Source organism: Schistocerca serialis, chromosome 5 (assembly GCF_023864345.2).
Source record: "Schistocerca serialis cubense isolate TAMUIC-IGC-003099 chromosome 5, iqSchSeri2.2, whole genome shotgun sequence".
Classification (NCBI taxonomy): domain Eukaryota; kingdom Metazoa; phylum Arthropoda; class Insecta; order Orthoptera; family Acrididae; genus Schistocerca; species Schistocerca serialis.
Window position 1 is genome coordinate 144,426,545 of NC_064642.1, and position 21,782 is coordinate 144,448,326.

Here is a 21,782-nt window from a genome sequence, read left to right on the forward strand (position 1 = left end):
TGAAAACTTACAAACACACTCAACAAACACACACAATGACAACACCACACAGAAAAGAACCAGATGGTACACCATGATCTACACACATAAACTAACACAGAGAGTTCGAAACATCCTAAAGAGACAGGGTTTCAAAATAGTATATAAGCCTGGGCAAACCCTTCAATCACACCTAAGCCAGCCAGCTACCACGAGGGACAAATTCCAACAATCAGGAATATATAAACTTGAATGTCAAAGTTGTGATGCAGTATACATAGGCATGACATGCAGGAATTTTGAAACAAGATACAAAGAAAATATCAGATGTTGGAAGTATGAAACAAACCATTCCACATTTGCAGAGCATTTAAAACACTATAACCATCTTCCTACAAACATGGAACAAGAAATGAAAATAATGAGAATAAGCAACCATGACAAACATCTTATACAAATGCAAGAAAACTTCCACATCCAGAAAGCCATAGCAGAAAACAAACATGTGATAAATGAACAAACTCACATCAGCACAGGCTCCCTGCTACACTTAGTAAAGGAATGATAACATAAAACCAAAAGACTCTTCCCCACACCATCTGGACACACACACACACACACACACACACACACACACACACACACAGAGCTAACAAAAAAACAATTATACCACACCATTATACAGACACAAACACACGCACAAAACACACACACACACACACACAGCACAAAAAATATATATCACAACAAAACACACACACACAGCACAAAAAAAATTAATATCACACCAAAACACACACACACACACACACACACACACACACACACACACACAGAAACGCACACACATATGTGTACACAAAAAGACGACAGATACTTCAATAGTTACACTCAGAGGGTTGGCAATAACATTCGATCTTTGGCAAAAACATTTGACAGTCGGCAACAGAAACCAAAACATTGCATTAAAACAAGCGTTCAGTTCACAGTGCTGTCGAATGTGCAACTGAGGAAGACAGGACTACAAAAAGTTGAAGATGTAGAATTTTGGAACACGTATTATGTTCGAGTATAATGACTTTTCTGGAGACTGGAAATCTACTCTGTAGGAATGAGCATGGGTTTCGAAAAAGACGATGGTGTGAAACCCAGCTCGCGCTCTTCGTCCACGAGACTCAGAGGGCCATAGACACGGGTTCCCAGGTAGATGCCGTGTTTCTTGACTTCCGCAAGGCGTTCGATACAGTTCCCCACAGTCGTTTAATGAACAAAGTAAGAGCATATGGACTATCAGACAAATAGTGCGATTGGATTGAAGAGTTCCTAGATAACAGAACGCAGCATGTCATTCATTCTCAATGGAGAGAAGTCTTCCGAAGTAAGAGAGATATCAGGTGTGCCGCAGGGGAGTGTCGTAGGACAGTTGCTATTCATATTATACATAAATGACCTTGTGGATGACATCGGAAGTTCACTGAGGCTTTTTGCGGATGATGCTGTGGTATATCGAGAGGTTGTAACAATGGAAAGTTGTACTGAAATGCAGGAGGATCTGCAGCGAATTGACGCATGGTGCAGGGAATGGCAATTGAATCTCAATGTAGACAAGTGTAATGTGTTGCGAATACATAGAAAGAAAGATCCCTTATCCTTTAGCTACAATATAGCAGGTCAGCAACTGGAAGCAGTTAATTCCATAAATTATCTGGGGGTACGCATTAGGAGTGATTTAAAATGGAATGATCATATGAAGTTGATCGTTGGTAAAGCAGATGCGAGACTGAGATTCAAATTTTAGCAAAATGTACAGAAATAAATATTATCTTCCATGAAATACATTCTATTATTTGCACAGTATTTAAATATTTAACAAAAAAATTTGTCATTGAAAAACAGTTGAATTGCAATTTCACACAGACAGTTGAAAAACTGAAAGCATTCTACACCTCACTAACAAGTGACACTGAATGTTACTTTTAAAACACGTAGAACCATATATTGAGATAATGAAGCCATCACCATCGAAGAGTGGCAAGGAATACATTGCATGATCCAGTGAATGCAATAAGACAATAACCACATCCCAATCTAGTCAGACTAATAATTCTGGTGGCACTGCATTCAAACACGATGAAAAGAAAACTGATATTTCAAACTAAGGTATGTAAAAAGTGCGAAAAACGAGAAAAAAAGTAAAGTGTATCTCAGTGCATCGATATTAACTGTGTGTTCCATCACAGATGTTGCGGGGGCAACCATGAGTCACTAATATCTCCGGTCGGTAAGGGTGTAACTCGCCACTGGAATGTATTCGTTTCTTCAGTAACAGTTCAAATGATGGATCGTCAGGTGCACAGTCGTTTCACTGCGCAACCAGTGCCACCGTTTAAAGGAGAGTGCTGTGTTTGTTTGTTGTTGCTTTAGGGAGCAAAACAGCTGAGGAAATTTAAGGGGGGGGAGACACTGCCATGAATGGTAAAATACCAGTGGTTACAGGTGTTGGAGCAGCACCTTTTTTAGGATAGGTAAGACAGAAAGATGTCAAATTCTACGAGAGGTCAGGATTGAAACAAATCTTCAGTTTAGGAAAGAAATTAAACAGCACAATTCTAGCAAATTTGATCACCAATCACAGCTATCAATTATAAATTTTCACCAATCACCAGAAATTTTATCTCCACCAAGTTGTATCTCAGTCCTAGGTAATTGCATTGATGAATTAAAGTCACCCAACCCAGTTGACATAATCTGCCTCTCTGAACACCATGTGACCACTGGTATAGGAACTAGGCCTAAGCACAATGAGAAACTCAGACAGGAGAGTATTGCAAATGTTAGAATAAGGAAAGGTTCTCATAAAAGTATAATTAAAAATAATGTAAGTATATTTCACCAAAATATTGGGAGTTTAAAGAATAAAGTAGATGAGCTTCTGGTTTGTTTAGAAGATTTAGAAGCTGAGAATGAAATAGATATACTATGCCTGTCTGAGCATCACATTGTTACTGATATGGATAAGGTAAATGTAAGTGGATATAAGCTCTCTGCACGTGTAATGAGAGAAAATATGGAGAAAGGAGGAGTTGCCATATATGTCAAAAGTTATCATTGTGCAAAAAACATAGAAACAAAAAAGTTTTGTGTAGAGAAACATATAGAAGCATGTGCCTGTGAGCTTAAATTAAATAAAGGCACATTTATAATTGAAACTGTATATAGGTCCCCATCAGGAAATTTTCATCTATTTCTGAAAAATTTGGACTCCTTGTTGTGCTATCTGTCAGACAGGGGGAAGCAAATTATTATTTGTGGGGACTTCAATGCAGATTCTCTGAAAGAGGGTAATAGGAAAAATGACCTTGAAGTATTACTCGGTTCTTTCAATTTGACACCCGTTATTGATTTTCCTACTCGGGTGGTAAATGATAGCAGCTCACTGATAGATAACTTCTTTATAGACCAAGATAAGTTTAACCAGATAAATGCTCAGCCTGTTGAGAATGGTCTTTCTGATCATGGTGCACAGCTAGTTACAATATATGACATAGCTCCATTCAGCAATACTAAACAGTCCTCCAAAGTAGTACGGTCAGTCAACGATTTAACAATTTCAAATTTCAGGGAAAGCCTACAGCAGTTAGACTGGGATGAGGTGTGCCGTGAACCTGATGCCAATTTAAAATATAATTTATTTCATGACATTTTTGTAAATGCATTTGAAAACTGCTTCCTCAAGAAAATAGTTAAATATACTCGTAAGAAACCTTGTAACAAACCATGGCTTACTAAGGGTATAAAAATATCTTCTAACCGGAAAAGGGAAATGTATCTGACAGCAAGAAAGAGTAGTGACCCAGAAACTATCAAAAATTATAAAAACTACTGTGTTATATTAAGAAAAGTTATTAAAAAATCCAGGAGTATGTGTATCATGTCTGAAATCAGCAACTCTGATAATAAAATTAAAACAATTTGGAATATTATTAAAAGAGAAACAGGTCAACCAAGAGCAGAGGAAGACAGTATTACCATCAAATTGAATGAAAATTTTACGAACAAAAAGTCAGAAGTTGAAAATATTTTTAATAATCATTTTCTAAATGTTGTGGATATAGTAGGATCCAGGTGTTCATTAGAAGATGCTAGGCTGTTAATGGAAGAGGCCATACCTATGCAATTTGATACAATTGAAATCTCACCCACTTCTCCCTCTGAAATTAGGAAAATAATAAACTTGCTTAAAAGCAAAAACTCACATGGAATTGATGGCATTTCCAGCAAAATACTAAAAGCTTGTTCTCAACAGATAAGTAAGATTCTCAGCCACCTGTGTAATAGCTCTCTGGAACAGGGCATTTTCCCTGATAGACTGAAATATGTTATTGTTATACCTTTGAATAAAAAGGGGGATAGATCTCATGTCAACAATTACCGTCCAATCTCCCTTCTAACAGCTATATCCAAAATTTTTGAGAAAGTAATGTATTCAAGAGTAGCTTCACATATCTGTAAAAATGAAGTACTAACAAAATGTCAGTTTGGTTTCCAGAAAGGTTTTTCAACAGAAAATGCCATATATGCTTTCACCAGTCAAATTTTGAATGATCTGAATAACTGAACACCACCCATTGGGATTTTTTGTGATCTCTCAAAGGCTTTTGATTGTGTAAATCATGAAATTCTGCTAGACAAGCTCAAGTATTGTGGCATGAGTGGGACAGTGCACAAATGGTTTAATTCGTACCTAACTGGAAGAGTGCAGAAAGTTGAAATAAGTAGTTCTCGTAACATGCAAAGGTCAGCACATTCCTCAAACTGGGGAACTACCAAGAATGGGGTTCCACAAGGGTCAGTCCTGGGTCCTTTGTTGTTCTTATTATATATTAATGACTTGCCATTCTATATTCATGAAGAGGCAAAGTTAGTTCTCTTTGCTGATGATACAAGTACAGTAATCACACCTGACAAACAAGAATTAACTGATGAAATTGTCAATACTGTCTTTCAGAAAATTACTAAGTGGTTCCTTGTAAACGGACTCTCACTGAATTTTGATAAGACACAGTACATACAGTTCCGTACAGGGAATGGTATGACGCCATTAATAAATATAGACCTTAATCAGAAGCATATAGCTAAGGTAGAATATTCCAAATTTTTAGGTGTGTCCCTTGATGAGAGATTAAATTGGAAGAAACACATTGATGATCTGCTGAAACGTTTGAGTTCAGCTACTTATGCAATAAGGGTCATTGCAAATTTTGGTGATAAACATCTTAGTAAATTAACTTACTATGCCTATTTTCACTCATTGCTTTCATATGGCATCATATTTTGGGGGAATTCATCACTGAGGAATAAGGTATTTATTGCACAAAAGCGTGTAATCAGAATAATAGCTGGAGTCCACCCAAGATCATCCTGCAGACATTTATTTAAGGATCTAGGGATATTCACAGTAGCTTCTCAGTATATATACTCTCTTATGAAATTTGTTATTAACAACCAAACCCAATTCAAAAGTAATAGCAGTGTGCATAACTACAATACTAGGAGAAAGGATGATCTTCACTATTCAAGATTAAATCTAACTTTGGCACAGAAAGGGGTGAATTATACTGGCACTAAAGTCTTTGGTCACTTACCAAATAGTACCAAAGGTCTGACAGATAACCAACAAGTGTTTAAGAAGAAATTAAAAGAATTTCTGAATGACAACTCCTTCTACTCCATAGAGGAATTTTTAGATATAAATTAAGAAAAAAAAGAAAAAAATATTTAAAAAATAAAAAAAATAAAAATAAAAAATAAAGAAAAACAAAAAACACAAAAAAATTGTTTTATTAACTTAAGTATGTTGTAAAATTAACCTAATTATGTCATGTATTAGAAAATTCGACTCGTTCCACATCATTACGAAATATCGTATTCATGATCCATGGAACTAGTATTAATCTAATCTAATCTAATCTAAGCGCCTGTGTTACTTAATTTAAAATGGTCACTTACCGAATGAATTGGAAGTCGATAATACTCAGAGCCTAATCGACTGGAGCGAAAGGATAGCTAAAAATGGTCACTTCCCTTTTGAGTAGGTTACTCAAACGGTTAAAAATGGAATTTCCTTAGCCGTATTACTACAACGAATAAAAAGTGAAACGCGATCTAAAGCTCGTACTGTAACTGCTAAAATATCTGAAAACTCAGATGGCAAACATACATTAAAACGCAAACGATTATAACATCGGCATTGGGACAGAAAATGGTGCACCGTCAATGGTTGGTTGCATTAAGCACAGAATGGTGCGGGGTCTCCACTTAACAAATGACCTTGACTGAAACGACAGTGCCCAGTACGTAGCCTAGTTAAAACTATCTCCTCGCGACGAGAGGGGCGAGAGGAAGTCGTCCAAGCCGTTGGGAGGTGTTTAATTTCCCGGAGTTTTTTCACATACAGAGAAGACCAGTGTTCTGGCCAGAAAGACGCAATGTTTCTACATGCGACAACATAGAGATTGTAATGGAACACCCTTTTCTAACATAGCCTTTTTTCTTTATAGAAGTAGCCGATATCGGGATTAATCCCGAATCTGGTATAGGTTAACATTCTCGGCTGTTTCATTGAAAGAATTTTATTTGATTTTGTATACGATGTATTAGATTTCAGACTAAAATGTATAAAAATAAATTAATTTTTTAGTACTCTGTATGTACAGTTAAAATTACTTTTCCTTTAAAAATATTTGAAATATTTGAATTTCTGGTATACTTAAAATTCGTAGTATTATTTACGCAATCTAACGCTAATTATTAAATTTATTTCTGAAGTCATTTACTAAATAATGATATATTTTAGCGAAGATCCTTCCTTTGTCAAGAAAGTATGTAAACTCTTTGGAGTATTGTGAGTGCCGCAGAACGTAAGTAGTAGTGGGCATGGTTCTGATGGAAACGCACGTATTTTGCTAATCTCGTGAACAACAATGTAATTGAAACTTCCTCGCAGGTTAAAACTGTGTGCCGGACCGAGGCTCGACCTCGGGACCTTTGCTATTCGCGGGCAAGTGCTCTACCGACTGAGCTACCCAAGCACGACTTAGGCCCCCTCCTCACAGCTTTAATTCCGCCAGTAGCCATGTCTCCTCAATATCCTTTCTTCCAGGAGTGCTAGTTCTGCAAGGTTCGCAGGAGAGCTTCTGTGAAGTTTGGAAGGTAAGAGACGAGGTACTGGCGGAATTACAGCTGTGAGGAGGGGGCGTGAGTCGTGCTTGGGTAGCTCAGTCGGTAGAGCACTTGCCCGCGAAAGGCATAGGTCCCGAGTTCGAGTCTCGGTCCGGCATATAGTTTTAATCTGCCAGGAAGTTTCATATCAGCGCACACTCGGCTGCAGAGTAAAAATTTCATTCTAGGAACAATGTAATTGATGGTTTTATGAAAATCGAAATTATAAAGACGGTGTGATGTTTAGTAATGTGACAAAGAATAAAATTCAAGAAATATACAGGCAAATCTTCATAAGTTATTTAGCCATCAGGAACCCACAACGCTATAAAAATTACAGACTGAAGAATGTACTCCTAGACGCAAGAATTGGAGCCAACAACAAGAGAAAATGAAGTAAAAAGTTTTTCTTTTGTATATCTTACCCCTCTCAAAGATTTTGAAACTAATGAAGACACTAAGAAAAATTTAGTAGTGATGTGTGGGAGGGTAAGATTGCAAGATCATCCGAAGCGGCAGAATAGCCAAAAGTCCTAAGCAGGGGGACTGCAGCCTCGGCAGCAGCATCGGAAGCTTCATTCCCCAACACTCGGACGTGGCCAGAGACCACGTTGGCTCCATCATCAGCGACCGAGTGGAGGCACTCTTGGAGTCATTGTACTAAGAACTGATGTATGTATAGCACAGAGAGGATCTGGAGAGCAATAAACTAATCAGAACATAATACACAATTCAGAAGCACGGGCGGAAGGCTCTGCAGTAAAAATCCAGCGCTGTTCTAGAAGTCGGTATCTAAAATGTTTCGTAAAATGAAGAACAAACCGCCTTCAGTCACAAGTTGCGTTTATTTACTGCACTATGCATTTCGAGCCCTGGAGGCCCATCTTCAGGTGCTTTTTAGTGATTTACATCGGGTTTTTTAGTTGTTTGTCTGTTGATATTACATTTTTGTGTTACAACATGGTATATTGTAGATATAAGTTTAACAGCGTTAATAATATGAAACTAACTTACAGTTTAACATTGTATGATGTCAACTTCTGTTGTGCAGTTGGTATACACAATACACATCTTTAATTTTACAGTACATACTGGGATATATACATAGTCACACACTTTTTCGCACATTGTAGTAGCAGAACGTAAACATGTCAAAGATTCTCTTTCATACAGATGTTCTACTTCTAAATATAATCGATTTTCTTGTTTCACAGAAGATAATATGGAATAGTATTACTAGTACACAGGTATTATTAAAATAATTATTTGGCACCATGTTGTAGGTTGTCAGCTGTTTGTACTGTTATAGATTTGATTCCTCAGGAAAAAATAAACTTTTAAAGATGTGGAAAAAAGTGTGGCTGTTAAACTCTGTTTGTTCATTCAAAAAGTTTTCGGAATAATTTACTTCATGTAGCATTATTTCTAACTGTTCCAGTAGATTAAGTTTTTTACTGTTGGGTTCTGTGTGAAGTACAGTTAGGCTGTTGTGGATGTCGTCAAGTCTGTGTTTATTAATATACATGTGGTTAGCTATTGTAGATTTTTCAAAATGGTTTAGTCGATAGGCGTCGGTGTGTTCTTTATACCGTGTGTGGAAGGTTCTTCCAGTTTTTCCTATGTGAAATGCTGAGCAACTGTTACATTGTAATTTATATATTCTACTGTGTTGTGTTATTGGTTTGTTTGTGTTCACTGTGTGAGGTAAGTGGTATCCAAGTTTGCTGTTTGTGGAGAAAGATATTTTAATATTGGTTTTTTTGAATAAGTTAGCTATTTTTTGTGATACTGTGCCTAAGTATGGAATGCTTGTGAAGATTTGTTTTGTGTCGGGTGTTTTCTTTTCAGTGTTTTTGTGAGTGATGTTGGTCTGAATTTTTCTAGATAGTTTATCAATTGATTTTACAGAGTAACCATTATTTACTGCAATTGTTTTGATAGTATCGATTTCTTGTGTTAGTGCTTTGGGTTTTAGAGGTAATGTATATGCCCTGTTCAACATTGATCTAAATGCAGCATACTTATCTGTGTTCGGGTGGTATGAAGATTCATGCAATGTGATGTCAGTGTAGGTTGGTTTTCGGTAAATGTACAAGTTATGTTCTTGTTGTTCATTCACAATTGTGAGGTCTAAGAAATTTATGGATTGATTTGTTTCATGTTCTATTGTGTCTCGTGGTCTTATCGTGGCGTGTTTATCTTCTGCGTTAGGTCAGATGATAGAAATGCCACCTGCAAGCTTTATTGTGGAGTGAGTTGAATGATGTGAGTTCTTCAAGTTCATGTTTAGTGCCATCAAATAAGAGTAGTGTGTCATCTACATATCTCTTGTAATACACAATTTTTTGAACAAGTTTATTTTCTCCTTTTAAGAACTTATTCTCTAAGTGGTTGATGAAAATGTCAGCTAGGAAACTTGACATGCAGTTACCCATAGCTAAGTCTGCTTTCTGTAGATAGATTTTATTATTAAATGAAAAGTAGTTGTCGGACAGTACTAGTTCAAGTAGATCTACCAACTCTGTAATCTCTGGTATGGTTAGTTTTTTGCGTGTGATGAGGTTCTTTCTAATAATTTCAATTGTCTCTTTAACAGGTATATTTGTGAACATGTTGATGTGGTGTGCATACTGTAAGACCTTTGGTACACACACCATCAGATTGACTCATCACTCTAACGAAGTAGGCGAGTGTCAGCAATGTGTCTCGTGGTCTTATCGTGGCGTGTTTATCTTCTGCGTTAGGTCAGATGATAGAAATGCCACCTGCAAGCTTAGAGTAGGAGATTGACAGTGACCAACTTTAAACAGAACTTGATTAATTTTCACACACATTTATTAAAATAGTAACTAGCATAAACCTTGCGTAACTTGATTCTGTATGCTGTTTACAACTGACAATCTGAAGTTCCTTTGGTCTTGGTACGTTAATCTTATTCTCACATATCTCTGATACTTGACAAAGTGTCTATACATTTATCTTCATGGCTATGTACAGGAATATGGTAATCTTGTTAGATGCAGACTGAAACTTGACTATAGACTGGTACAGACAAATGTAGACTGGTACAGACTGGTGCAGACAAATGCAGACTCGTACAGACTAATGCAGACTGACTAATCGGAGGTCTGTACACTCGTTATAATACCTCGTGCGTTCAGGTATCACTGCGAGAGTGTGATCCACGAGGAGAAATGGTTCTACGTTAGCAGCGATCTCATTGGCTGCGTTACATATTAATACGCGGATCGGCGGAAGGAGAATTTGGTCCGTTTCTAAGGCAGCGCCATCTCGTAGTGCGGAGACGGACGAGTGCTGCGCCCGCACTGCTGTGCTTAGCAGGGCGCGCTCTAGTGGGAAAGTTGTGTATGCGCTGACTACGCGGAACTATGTACACAACAGTTGATAATGTCAAATGAGGCAAATCTAGCTTCTCTGGGGATTTTTACATCTTTGATGAGTGTTGTTAACTCGTGTGCAATTTTTATTGTGTATGTAGTTTCAAAAGTGTAAAATTCTCTGAGGATATTATTTGCCAACTGTGAAAGTTTTTATGCAGATGTGTTCTTGAGTTAACGGTTGGTCTAATTGGAGAGTTCTGTTTATGGATCTTTGGCTGTGCTCTGAGATTGGGGGCAGTGGGATTCATTAATGTGCAGTCGCGGACGAAACACTGAAAAACAATGGATAAAATTAAGCTAAAATGTTTGTTGGCAGTGACGAAGGTGCATACGACACGAATGCTGTGAACCGTTTGTAGTTCCGAGTATGTTGTATGTTCTTGCCTGCAGTCCCGTACTAGCTTATTACGCAGACGTGATGTACTGTAGTAAAGTGAAGTACAGATGTCGTAACATTTTACTCCTAATTAACAGTGTATCCCGTCCATATTTTGGACTGTCTGTCTACAGGCTTGCTGCTGGTGGTGGTGGTGGTGGCTGCTGCGCCGGTGTCGGCGACGAAGACGTGGCTGCGCAACACGGACTGGACGAACGCGGCCAACTGGGAGGGCGGGCGCGTGCCGTGCTCGCGGGACCGCGCCGTGCTCCCCGGCTGGCTGTCGGCGGCCGTGCGCCTGCCGGAGGGCGACACCGCCGTGGCCGAGCTGCTGCTGCCGCGCTCCGGAGAGCTGCTGCTGCCCGCCGACGGCGCGCTCCTGCTCGCCGGCGACGCGCACGCCGCGCCCGATTGCCCCGGCCAAGGTGAGCGCCAGTTTCAGTCCGACTGCAACAGCCGTAGCGATCGAAACCAGGGAAAGGTACGTCGCTGTCTTCATGCGGAGGTGTGTTCACAATAGAACGACAAGTCACTTCGCTTAAGCCGTCGGCACACGGACCGTGCTGTCGGACGTTAAGCCGTCGGCACATGGACCGTGCATCCGAACGTTGAGCGTGCCGAGTTTCTAACGTCATAGCGTGGAATAGCTCGGTCGGGAGTCTTTCCGTACGTGCAGAGCAATGTTGGGCATGTCAGATATTCTGAACGTGCGTCTGAGCGTTGACCAATGAGATGGCCAAACGCCACCTACGTCACACGCACGCCGTCTCCCTTCAGCACAGAGTTGAGGCGCCATATTGGCATTCATTTCAACCCTGTATGTATATATATATGCCGTTTCTGAGCACCAGCAAATTGAGAATCACTGGAAAACTCATAGTTACTTGTGTGATTCGTTCCAATAAAATAATGAGAAACATCATATTCGTGGCAAAAGAATTATTGTAAATTGCGTATTATGAGAGTAGGCTATTTGAAGGCAGCGACACACTGAAGATCCACCCAAAACGCATTGTTCTTGGTACAATTTGTTATAATTAAATTTCAATTACTAACATAATTATCTACGATTAACGATTTTGACAAAGCGTAACAAATATGTTTACATCTGCAGAGCTAATGTTGGATTAGCGTAATGAGTAGCGTCCCTGTCCGGTAAGGAGTCTACATTTGGGCGGTGGTTCGCGTCTGAGCACTTCCAATAATTTTTTTTCCTAACATTTGCGTATTTATTAGGTTCTGATACTTTATTATTAGTTTAATATAAGTATATGCTATAATATTTGATGTTCTGTAGATATAAGTTCACCTTTTTTTGAGGAGTGACTTTGTTCGATTGGCTTAATTGAAACTACAGGACAGCTTGCACTACTTGTATAAAGATATTTTGCTCCTTTTTCTTTTACACTTCGTAATTCACATGTTGCAAGGATTCTGCTACTGGGTAGGAACAGTGATCAAGTAAGACTGGCTGACTGAAATGTGGGAATGGTGAAATAATGTTTATCTTATGCAGAGAAGTATTCCAAATTAGTACTGTGCTGTTTGTAATGGAACTTTTATGAGCCTGCGCCCTTATTGATTGGACACGGTACTTTCCTTTTCGTGGACGATGGAGGAAATGCGCGTTTTAATAGAGCTAATGTGGGAATTTTACGTGCGTCCTTATTGATTGGACACGGTACTTTCCTTTTCGTGGACGATGGAGGAAATGTGCGTTTTAATTGAGCTAATGTGGGAATTTTACGCGCGCCCGTTGAGTGAACAGTGTGATTTACGAACTAGAAACATCCCTCAAACTGCCGCTGGAGTGCATTGCGATCGCGTGTACGACGTTGGGGCCCACGTACCGTATGCACAAGTCGCATAGTTCCCGAGCGTTCAGCAGCACGTTGAACTTGGCACGCTCAACGTTAAAGCCGTCGGCACACGGACCGTGCTGTCGAGCGTTAACGTTGAGCGTGCCAAGTTCAACGTGCTGCTGAACGCCCAGGAAAGATGCGACTTATGCATACGGTACGTGGGCCCCAACGTCGTACACGCGATCGCAATGCACTCCAGCGGCAGTTTGAGGGATGTTTCTAGTTCGTAAATCACACTGTTCACTCAACGGGCGCGCGTAAAATTCCCACGTTACCTCTATTGAAACGCACATTTCCTCCATCGTCGACGAAAAGGAAAGTACCGTGTCCAATCAATAAGGGCGCAGGCTTATAAAAGTTCCATTACAAACAGCACAGTACTAATTTGGAATACTTCTCTGCATAAGATAAACATTATTTCACCATTCCCACATTTCAGTCAGCCAGTCTTACTTGATCACTGTTCCTACCCAGTAGCAGAATCCTTGCAACATGTGAATTACGAAGTGTAAAAGAAAAAGGAGCAAAATATCTTTATACAAATAGTGCAAGCTGTCCTGTAGTTTCAATTAAGCCAATCGAACAAAGTCACCCCTCAAAAAAAGGTGAACTTATATCTACATAACATCAAATATTATAGCATATACTTATATTAAACTAATAAGAAGTATCATAACCTAATAAAACCCCGAACGTTAGGAAAAAAAATTAGGGTGTGTTAAGACGCGAACCACCGCCTCAACAAAAACTTACGTGTTACTAAAAACGTTAATCGTAGATAATTATGTTACTAATTCAAATTTAATTATAACAAATTGTACCAAGAACAATGCATTTTTGGGTGGATCTTCAGTGTGTCACTGCCTTCAAATAGCCTAGTCTCATAATATGCTAGTTACAGTAATTCTTTTGCTACGAATATGATGTTTGTCATTATTTTATTGGAACGAATCACACCACTAACAACGGATTTTCCAGTGATTCTCAATTTGCTGGTGCTCAGAAACAGCGTATATACATATAGGCTTGAAATGAATGCCAATATGGCGCCTCATAACTGTGCTGAAGGGAGACGGCGTACGTGTGACGTAGGTGGCTCAGACGCACGCTCAGAATATCTGACATGCCTGATATTGATCTTCAAGTTCGGAAAGTCTCCCGAACGTGGTTTCCGCGCTATGACGTCAGAAACTGGGCACACTCAACGCTCAACGTTCGGATGCACGGTCCGTGTGCCGACGGCTTTAACGGTGAAATCCGGGTTATGAGACACCGTATATCATGTAATAAGTCGAAATTTGCGTAAAAAAAAGCTGAGGCACACAGGAGTAATGGTCGGGCATCAATGTAACTTCGTAAATGGACACCCCATCGACCGGTATTGTAACGATTAAGTTACCTGTGACAGGTAGAACTACAATCAAAAGGCTTTAGTGTTGTTCGCGTTTAATGTCTTGCCATTCCGGTAGGGTATACAGGGCGTCTCAAACCTTTTGGGTCAGATTGAAGTAGGTGATAGTGAATCCACAACCGATTGTATTGAGGTAGGGAACCAATGGTCGGAAATCCGTATTTATTGTATTATGGACATACACAGTGTACATCGCGTAGCAACAACGTACCTCATAGTAATCGTTCAAAGCGACGACTACCAGTCTCAATGCATGCGTGAGAATGGCGTTTGCTGTTATGTCACACTCTTGTGGTCGGACACTCTCCAAGGTTACCTACTAGGACGTTATTGGTTAGTTCTCCGTTTGAAAGATCCACGTTACCTGGTGTTCCTGCTGCCGTAGTTCTCAGAGGCTGTTTTTTGTTCGGAAAGGATGTGGTTTCAACACGACGGTGCACCAGCCCACTTGGATGTTAAGGTCCACGAGCACCTGAACAAGAGGTAGCCTCATCGTTGAAATGGAAGAACCAGGACGATTCCCGTATCTCACACCTCTAGATTTTTTCCTCTGAGGCTACATCACGACATTGGTGTATGAAACCCCCGTAGAAACGGATGAAGATCTTCTTTCTACGGTCCAATGCCTGTCTCCTGGTACAACACACACTAGCGTGCGGTAGAAATTCACGTGTCATTGCCATGCATACATTGAGACTGGCGGTCGTCACTTAGAACAATTCCTATGAGCTACGTTGTTCTCATGCGATGTACGCTGGGTATATACATAAAACAATAAATATGCATTTCCGACCATTGGTTCCCTATCTCAATATAATCGGTTGTGGACCTACTATCCGCTGTTTCAGTTTGACCCAAAAGGTTTGAGATAACGCGTATAAGGGGCGACAATAGCGGCAGATGTTGAGCGATCACTGTGAAGGACACAAGACACCAGGTACTCACGTGAAACAACACCTAACCGATTCTGAAAGGGACCTCGTTGTGGGCTTCCATTTGGATGCCAAGTCGAATCATGTAGTATCCAGAGTAGTGGGGCATTCGCATGTTAGTCTGGTCCGATATTGGACTGCGTGGGAACGTGGAGACAGGCACATTCGTTGTAAAGTGTTCACTCGACCACCTCTGACCACCACAATGGACGATCACCGTATTGCGCACCAAGCACATTGTAACACTCTGCGTCTGCTCCTGCCTTCCGAGGACTTCCTGCAACATTCTGTCATCCCCCACCATTGCTCAGAGACTAACAGCAACTGGACTAGAAAATTAGCATCCCATGCGTAGGCTGCTGTAAACACAAGAACACAAACGGCTGCACTGGCAGTAGTTCCGTGACCAGAAAGCATGCACTACTGCTGGATGGTCTCGCATTGTGTTTAGTGACGAATCATGATTCTGTCCTATCCCAGATTACCATCATCAGCGAGTATGACGCCGATGTCGAAAGAGATCCCAGTCTTCCAGTCTATTAGAAATGCACAGCGGTGTTACTTCTGGTGACAGGGTCCGGAGAGCCGACGGGTATGACTTCAGGTAATGTCTGGTAGTGATCAGAGAACTCTGATTGCACAACTGTAGGTCACACACATCCTGCCTCCTCATGTGTTAAGTCTCTCGTGACAGGATTGTACTGCCATTTTTAGACAGGACAAGGCTCGCCCACACATGGCACGTGTCTACATGAACTATCTGCGTGTAGTTGACGTACTCCAGTGGCCACTAAGATCTCCGTATCTGTTCCTGATGGAACATGTGTGGCAATATCTCGGACGTCAACTCTGCCTTAGTGCCAGTATCCAAGATATTAAGAACCAGTTACAATTGTGGGCAAAATTGCCTCAGGAGGGGATACAACGGCTTTATCACACCATTCCTAACATGCATCCAGGTCATAAAAGGTGCAACCCCATACTGACGAGTGCGCTCTTTCTGCCAAATTCTTTGTAAATTTGCCTCGATTTTGTAATCACTGAAATAAGTTCACTTACTCTCTCAACCAGTGTAGTTTCATTTCGTTTCTTCGTCTTCTTCTGGGTGCTTCACTTTTTTTGTCAAGCAGTGCAGCATCAGGATTAAGGAACTACAGTGATGAGCCGAAGCATTACGACCACTGCTCATCCCAAATACTGCCTTGCGGCGTTGCGGACCGAAACAAACAGCGAACCATATTGCTGATGGGACGGGTCGCAAATATGGAAATCCACTGACATTAGGACCTTGATAAAGAACAGATTGTTATGGCCCAGCGACTGTAGCGAGTATCTCGGAAACAGCGATGCTTATCGGCTGTTCGCGTGTCCTGCTGTATCTATGGGAAGTGGTTGACGGACAGTGGAACCACAGAACGTGGAGGTCTGAGGCTTGACAATCTGTAAAGCAGGATAGGCGACGATCCGCGCCAGAGATGACAACAGAGTACAGCGCTGGTGAAGGCACGAGTGTTTCGGAGCACACCGTTCAGCTCACATTTTGCAACATGGCGCTTCGCTGCAGACACTGCGTGTTCCCACGCTGACCCAATGACGCTGTCAGTTACGATTGCAGTTGGCAGAAGATCCTCGAACTTGGGCTGTAGATCAATGGAAAGGTGTCGTCCTGTGAGATGAATGGCGGTTGATGTTAGATTATCTAACATTCTGCGTGGTGTCTGTTTGTTCTAAGTCGTGTCTCCCTACCACTTTCGCATAACGACGCTCTGAGCGTGTTTTTTAGGGAATTGACTAGTTTGAACCTGGAACCTGTTGCTGGTAAGGAGACGCCAGACCACACATGACATGTAGAGTTCAGAAGAGTTCAGTGAGACTAACGATGATATAATCAAATACTTAATGATTTCAGTGTCAGCTCGACTGCACTCCCTGTAAAAGAATCTTAATCCTAACTAAATTTAGTGGAAGGGCTTCCTAGGCTTTCCTATTTTTAGTTAGCTGGTAAAATAACGTCGAAAAAGCAGTTAAGTTTGCCATTGGAATTTTTATTCTACTCACAAAACATTGTTTATAAATTGTACGTTGTGGGTTGGCAGGAGAGCCAACACCGTGTTACTAGAGGAAGCCGAAAGGCACGCGTTTTAGCTCACGCAGGCTGGCGTTAGGTCTGGAACAGGACAAGGAAATTAGAATTTAGAAAAACGGACGTAGCTGGTGGAATACTTAACTTTAATCCATTAATGATGAGCGTCGCTCTTCACTGTACATGATTCAGTAGCTATAGTAACTAGTAATGGCGCCTTGCTAGGTCGTAGCAAATGACGTAGCTGAAGGCTATGCTAACTATCGTCTCGGCAAATGAGAGCGTATTTTGTCAGTGAACCATCACTAGCAAAGTCGGTTGTACAACTGGGCGAGTGCTAGTAAGTCTCTCTAGACCTGCCGTGTGGCGGCGCTCGGTCTGCAATCACTGATAGTGGCGACACGCGGGTCCGACGTGTACTAACGGACCGCGGCCGATTTAAAGGCTACCACCTAGCAAGTGTGGTGTCTGGCGGTAACACCACATTCCTCCCCCGCAAATCGGCGTACGGGTGTGGCATAAGGCTTCCGGCCGCCGTGGGGAGGACCCCATGTTGACGTATGCGACGAGGTGGGGAGCCTAACAACAGGCGAGGCTGTGCCACCCGCACCCTGCCATTCGGACCGCGGGGAGCTAGGAAACGCCTGAAAACCTGCTCCAGGGTGCACGCACATGCGGTGTATGCGCCCGCACAGAGACAGGAGGGTCCGAAGGGTCAACCTCAATCGGGCCGGGGCACCCGACGGGAGAAGACGACGTACGGTCCGGAGCGGGCAAGAGTTCCATGTCGGAGGACAACTGGTCACGGGAAGCGATCGGCGGCGCGTGACCCAGGGAGGCGCCTGGCGGCTGCAGTGAAGCGTCCACTGCGGGCGTCGCCGGCGGGAGAACAGGCGGCGGCGGCGGCGGCGGCGGCGCGTCGCCATGGGGCAAAATGGAAGGCAGCGTCGGCAACACCTGGGACCGAGGCGAGCCAGTAGATGGGTCCCCAGGGCGCTGACCGGACGGCACCGTCGCTGAAAGCAGACGGGGAGCGGCAGATCCCGTGCGACGACAGAGGCGCAGCTGATTGAGATGCCGACGCACCTCACCAGAGGCCCCCAAAACCAGATACATAGCGCGGCCGAGGCAGCGAAGAATGCGCCCTTCGAGCCAAGGGCGTGAACCTCGATAGTGGCGGTAGTAGACAACGTCGCCTGGGGCAAAAGCAGGTGTCTGCCGCTGCACAGGAACCTGATGCGGCGGATGTAGCAAAGACAGCAAGGTTCGATGAGGGCGACCGTGGAGCAACTCAGCCGGCGAGCGACCATCTCGGGGCTGAGAGCGATACGAGGACAAAAAGAGCAATAACGCGTCCTCCCGAGAATGCGACTCTTTCAACTTCAACATCTGTGACTTGAAAGTCCTGACCAATCGTTCAGCAGCACCGTTTGACTGTGGCGAAAACGGCGCGGATGTCAGATATTGAATACCATTTGCCTTACAGAATGACTGAAATTCTGCGGACATGAATTGTGGGCCACGTCGGAAATAATAGTCTGTGGAAGACCTTCAATGCAAAAGATAGCAGATAACGCTTGGATGGTGGCAGATGACGTCGTGGAAGACATCCAGACAACAAAAGGAAAATTACTAAATGAATCTACCACAACCAACCATCGAGCATTCCAGAATGGACCAGCAAAATCGATGTGTAAGCGTTGCCAAGGCGAAGTGGCTTTTGGCCATGCAAAGAATTTCCGCGGTGGTGCCGATTGTTGTTCGGCACACACCATACAAGAAGAGCACATATTCGTAATCGCGGCATCGATTCCGAACCAAGTACAGTGCTGACGAGCAAGTTGTTTCGTTCTCACTATATCCCAATGTCCTTGGTGGAGAAGCTGTAAGACAGAGGACTGTAACGAACGTGGGACCACGACCCTGGACTAATCATTATCAGAACGCAACAGCAAAACACCAAGTCGTACAAAAAGTCTCTCCTGGTGAGCAAAAAATCGGCGAACCAACGCATCCCCGATCCGTGACTTTGACAAGGGCCATTGCGTAGCAACAAAAGGCAGAACGGTAGCAAGGACAGGGTCGGCAGCTGTGGCTGTAGCTACACGACGAAAATCAATCGGAAACGATTCGACCACGTCATCGGTTTCCGAATCAATGAACATGCAAGCAAGTTCGGAGGAATCGAATGCTCTATCCTCAGCAACAAGCAAACGGGACAACGGATCGGCGTTTCCGTGCTTAGCAGTGGATCGATACAAGATATCGTAGCGGTACTGCGAGAGGAAAATAGACCAGCGAATGAATTTCTGCGCTGTACGTGGAGGTACAGGCTTGGTCGGATGAAAAAGCAATGTCAAAGGTTTGTGGTCTGTGATGATGGTAAAGTGACGACCATACAAGAAATCATGAAACTTTGTAACACAAAATACGAGAGCCAATGCTTCTTTCTCGATCTGTGAATATTTTCTTTGCGCACACGGGAGCAATTTGGACGCAAAGGCAATAGGGCGACCGTGCGATCCATCTTTGTGCGCAAGCACAGCACCGATCCCGAAATCCGATGCATCCACCATCAACAAAGGGGGCTTCTGGGGATCGAATGGCGTAAGGCAAGTATTGGAAAGCAACGCCGATTTCAACTGGCGAAAGGTGCGTTCGCATTTCGTCGTCCAGACGAACGGAACACCTTTACGGCGTAAGCGATGAAACGGAGCTGAAATGGAAGAGGCATGTTGAACATAGCTGTGATAATAGGTAATTTTTACCAGCACACTCTGTAGCTGCTTCAAATTCTGCGGCGAAGGCAAGTCTTGTATGGCACGGAGGTGCTCGGGACTGGGATGTATGCCTTGGGCATTGAGTACATGTCCCAGGTAGGGCAAGTCACGAGCAAAAAACACAAATTTGTCCTTGCGCAAGCGAAGATCATTTTGTCGCAAGACCTGAAATAAGGTTCTGAGATTGGCTAAATGTTGTTCTTCCGTCTTTCCGGAGATCACAATATCGTCCAGATAGTTTGCTGCAGTAGGGACCGACGCACAAACAGTTTGTAGATATTGCTGAAACAATGCAGGGGCGGATGCACACCCGAATGGCAGTCGTTTGAATCGATACAAACCAAGATGCGCGTTAACCACCAAAACGCGCTGGGATTCTTCGTCCACCGGTATTTGCAAGTACGCATCTGCTAGGTCCAACTTCGAAAAATATTTACCCGGGCACAGTTTGTCAAAAAGATCTTCCGGACGGGGTAAAGGAAAAGTTGCAGTCACTAGTTGTGGATTCACTGTTGCCTTGAAGGCCACACAAAGTCTCAATTGTCCCTACGGTTTTGGAAAAATTACTAAGGGTGATGCCCAGAGAGAAGCCTGCACACGTTCAATTACACCTTGTGATTCCAAATCGTGTAATGTTTTTGCGACCTCATCACGCAATGCATGGGGAACATTGCGCACTCCGAAAAGTTTCGGTTGCGCGTTTACTTTCAGTTCCAAATGTGCTTTATAGTTCTTAGCGCAACCGAGGCCCGGTGCAAAAATGCAGATTCGTCACATAGACGATAAACACTGTCGGAAGGCACAGTCTGGTTCACTGATAGGACCTGATTTACTACAGACAAGTTAAACAACTGAAATAAATCGAAACCAAACAAGTTCACTGCAGAAGAAGAACGAAGGATGTAAAATGACACAAGTTTTGTCTGTCCCTTGTATGTTGCAAGAAGGCTGCACTGTCCTAACACAGGGATCTCTGGACCTGCATAGCTAGATAACTTAACATTTGCGGCACGCAACGGAGGTGTGCCCAGTAGTTCGTAAGTGTCTTGATTGATCAGTGAAACTGCAGCCCCGGTATTGAGCCAGAATGGTATCACTTTGCCGTTAATGTCCAAGTCCACAAAAAGTTTATTGCCCTGCTGACGACAAGAGCGACTGTCTCGTGTAACGTGAACTGACACTGGTACAAAATCACTTGCGACTTGACGGGAGTTACGGCGATGGCGATGCACACTATTTGTGGGATGAACACAGTCACTGTTAGAGAGAGTGGCACTGGGCAGAGTGGAATGGACTATATGAATTTCCATGGGCGAAGTTTCACGAGCCTGAGTATCCTTGGTTCGATTCCGATTCCGGCGTGAAGCAAAGGGCCTGGAATGGTTTTGAGTGTCCAATCTGACCTTTTTCTGGCAAACACTTTGAACATGTCCTATTTTATTACAGTAAAGGCAAATAGCTTGGCGTGATGGGCAATTCTCACGCGCATGTCTAGTAGCACACTGCGGGCGTGATTTTAGCACTGCATTTGCTTGCTGGCGCGGTACATGTGCCTGAGAGCCTGGCGGCAGCGGCGCGGCTGGGCGCGAGGGCTGTTTACTGTACCGTGCAGCTCACCCGGCGGGATGGTTAACCTGGCGCACGGGTGGCGAAGTTGCAAATGATTCCTGAGCAAAGTCAAGTGTGTCCTGCTGATCCAATATGTCCATCACTTGTTGAAGGGAGGGATTGACTAGT

General features: G+C 42.8%; 1 protein-coding gene across 1 annotated transcript in view; it reads left to right on the forward strand.

Annotated features, from left to right (window-relative positions):
* Window positions 1-21,782, forward strand: part of LOC126481809 (protein amnionless) — a 131,339-nt gene that overhangs the window by 18,788 nt on the left and 90,769 nt on the right. Inside the window, exon 2 of the mRNA XM_050105764.1 lies at window positions 11,112-11,402. Coding sequence (XP_049961721.1) covers window positions 11,112-11,402 — 291 coding nt within the window. The remainder of the gene's footprint in view (window positions 1-11,111; window positions 11,403-21,782) is intronic.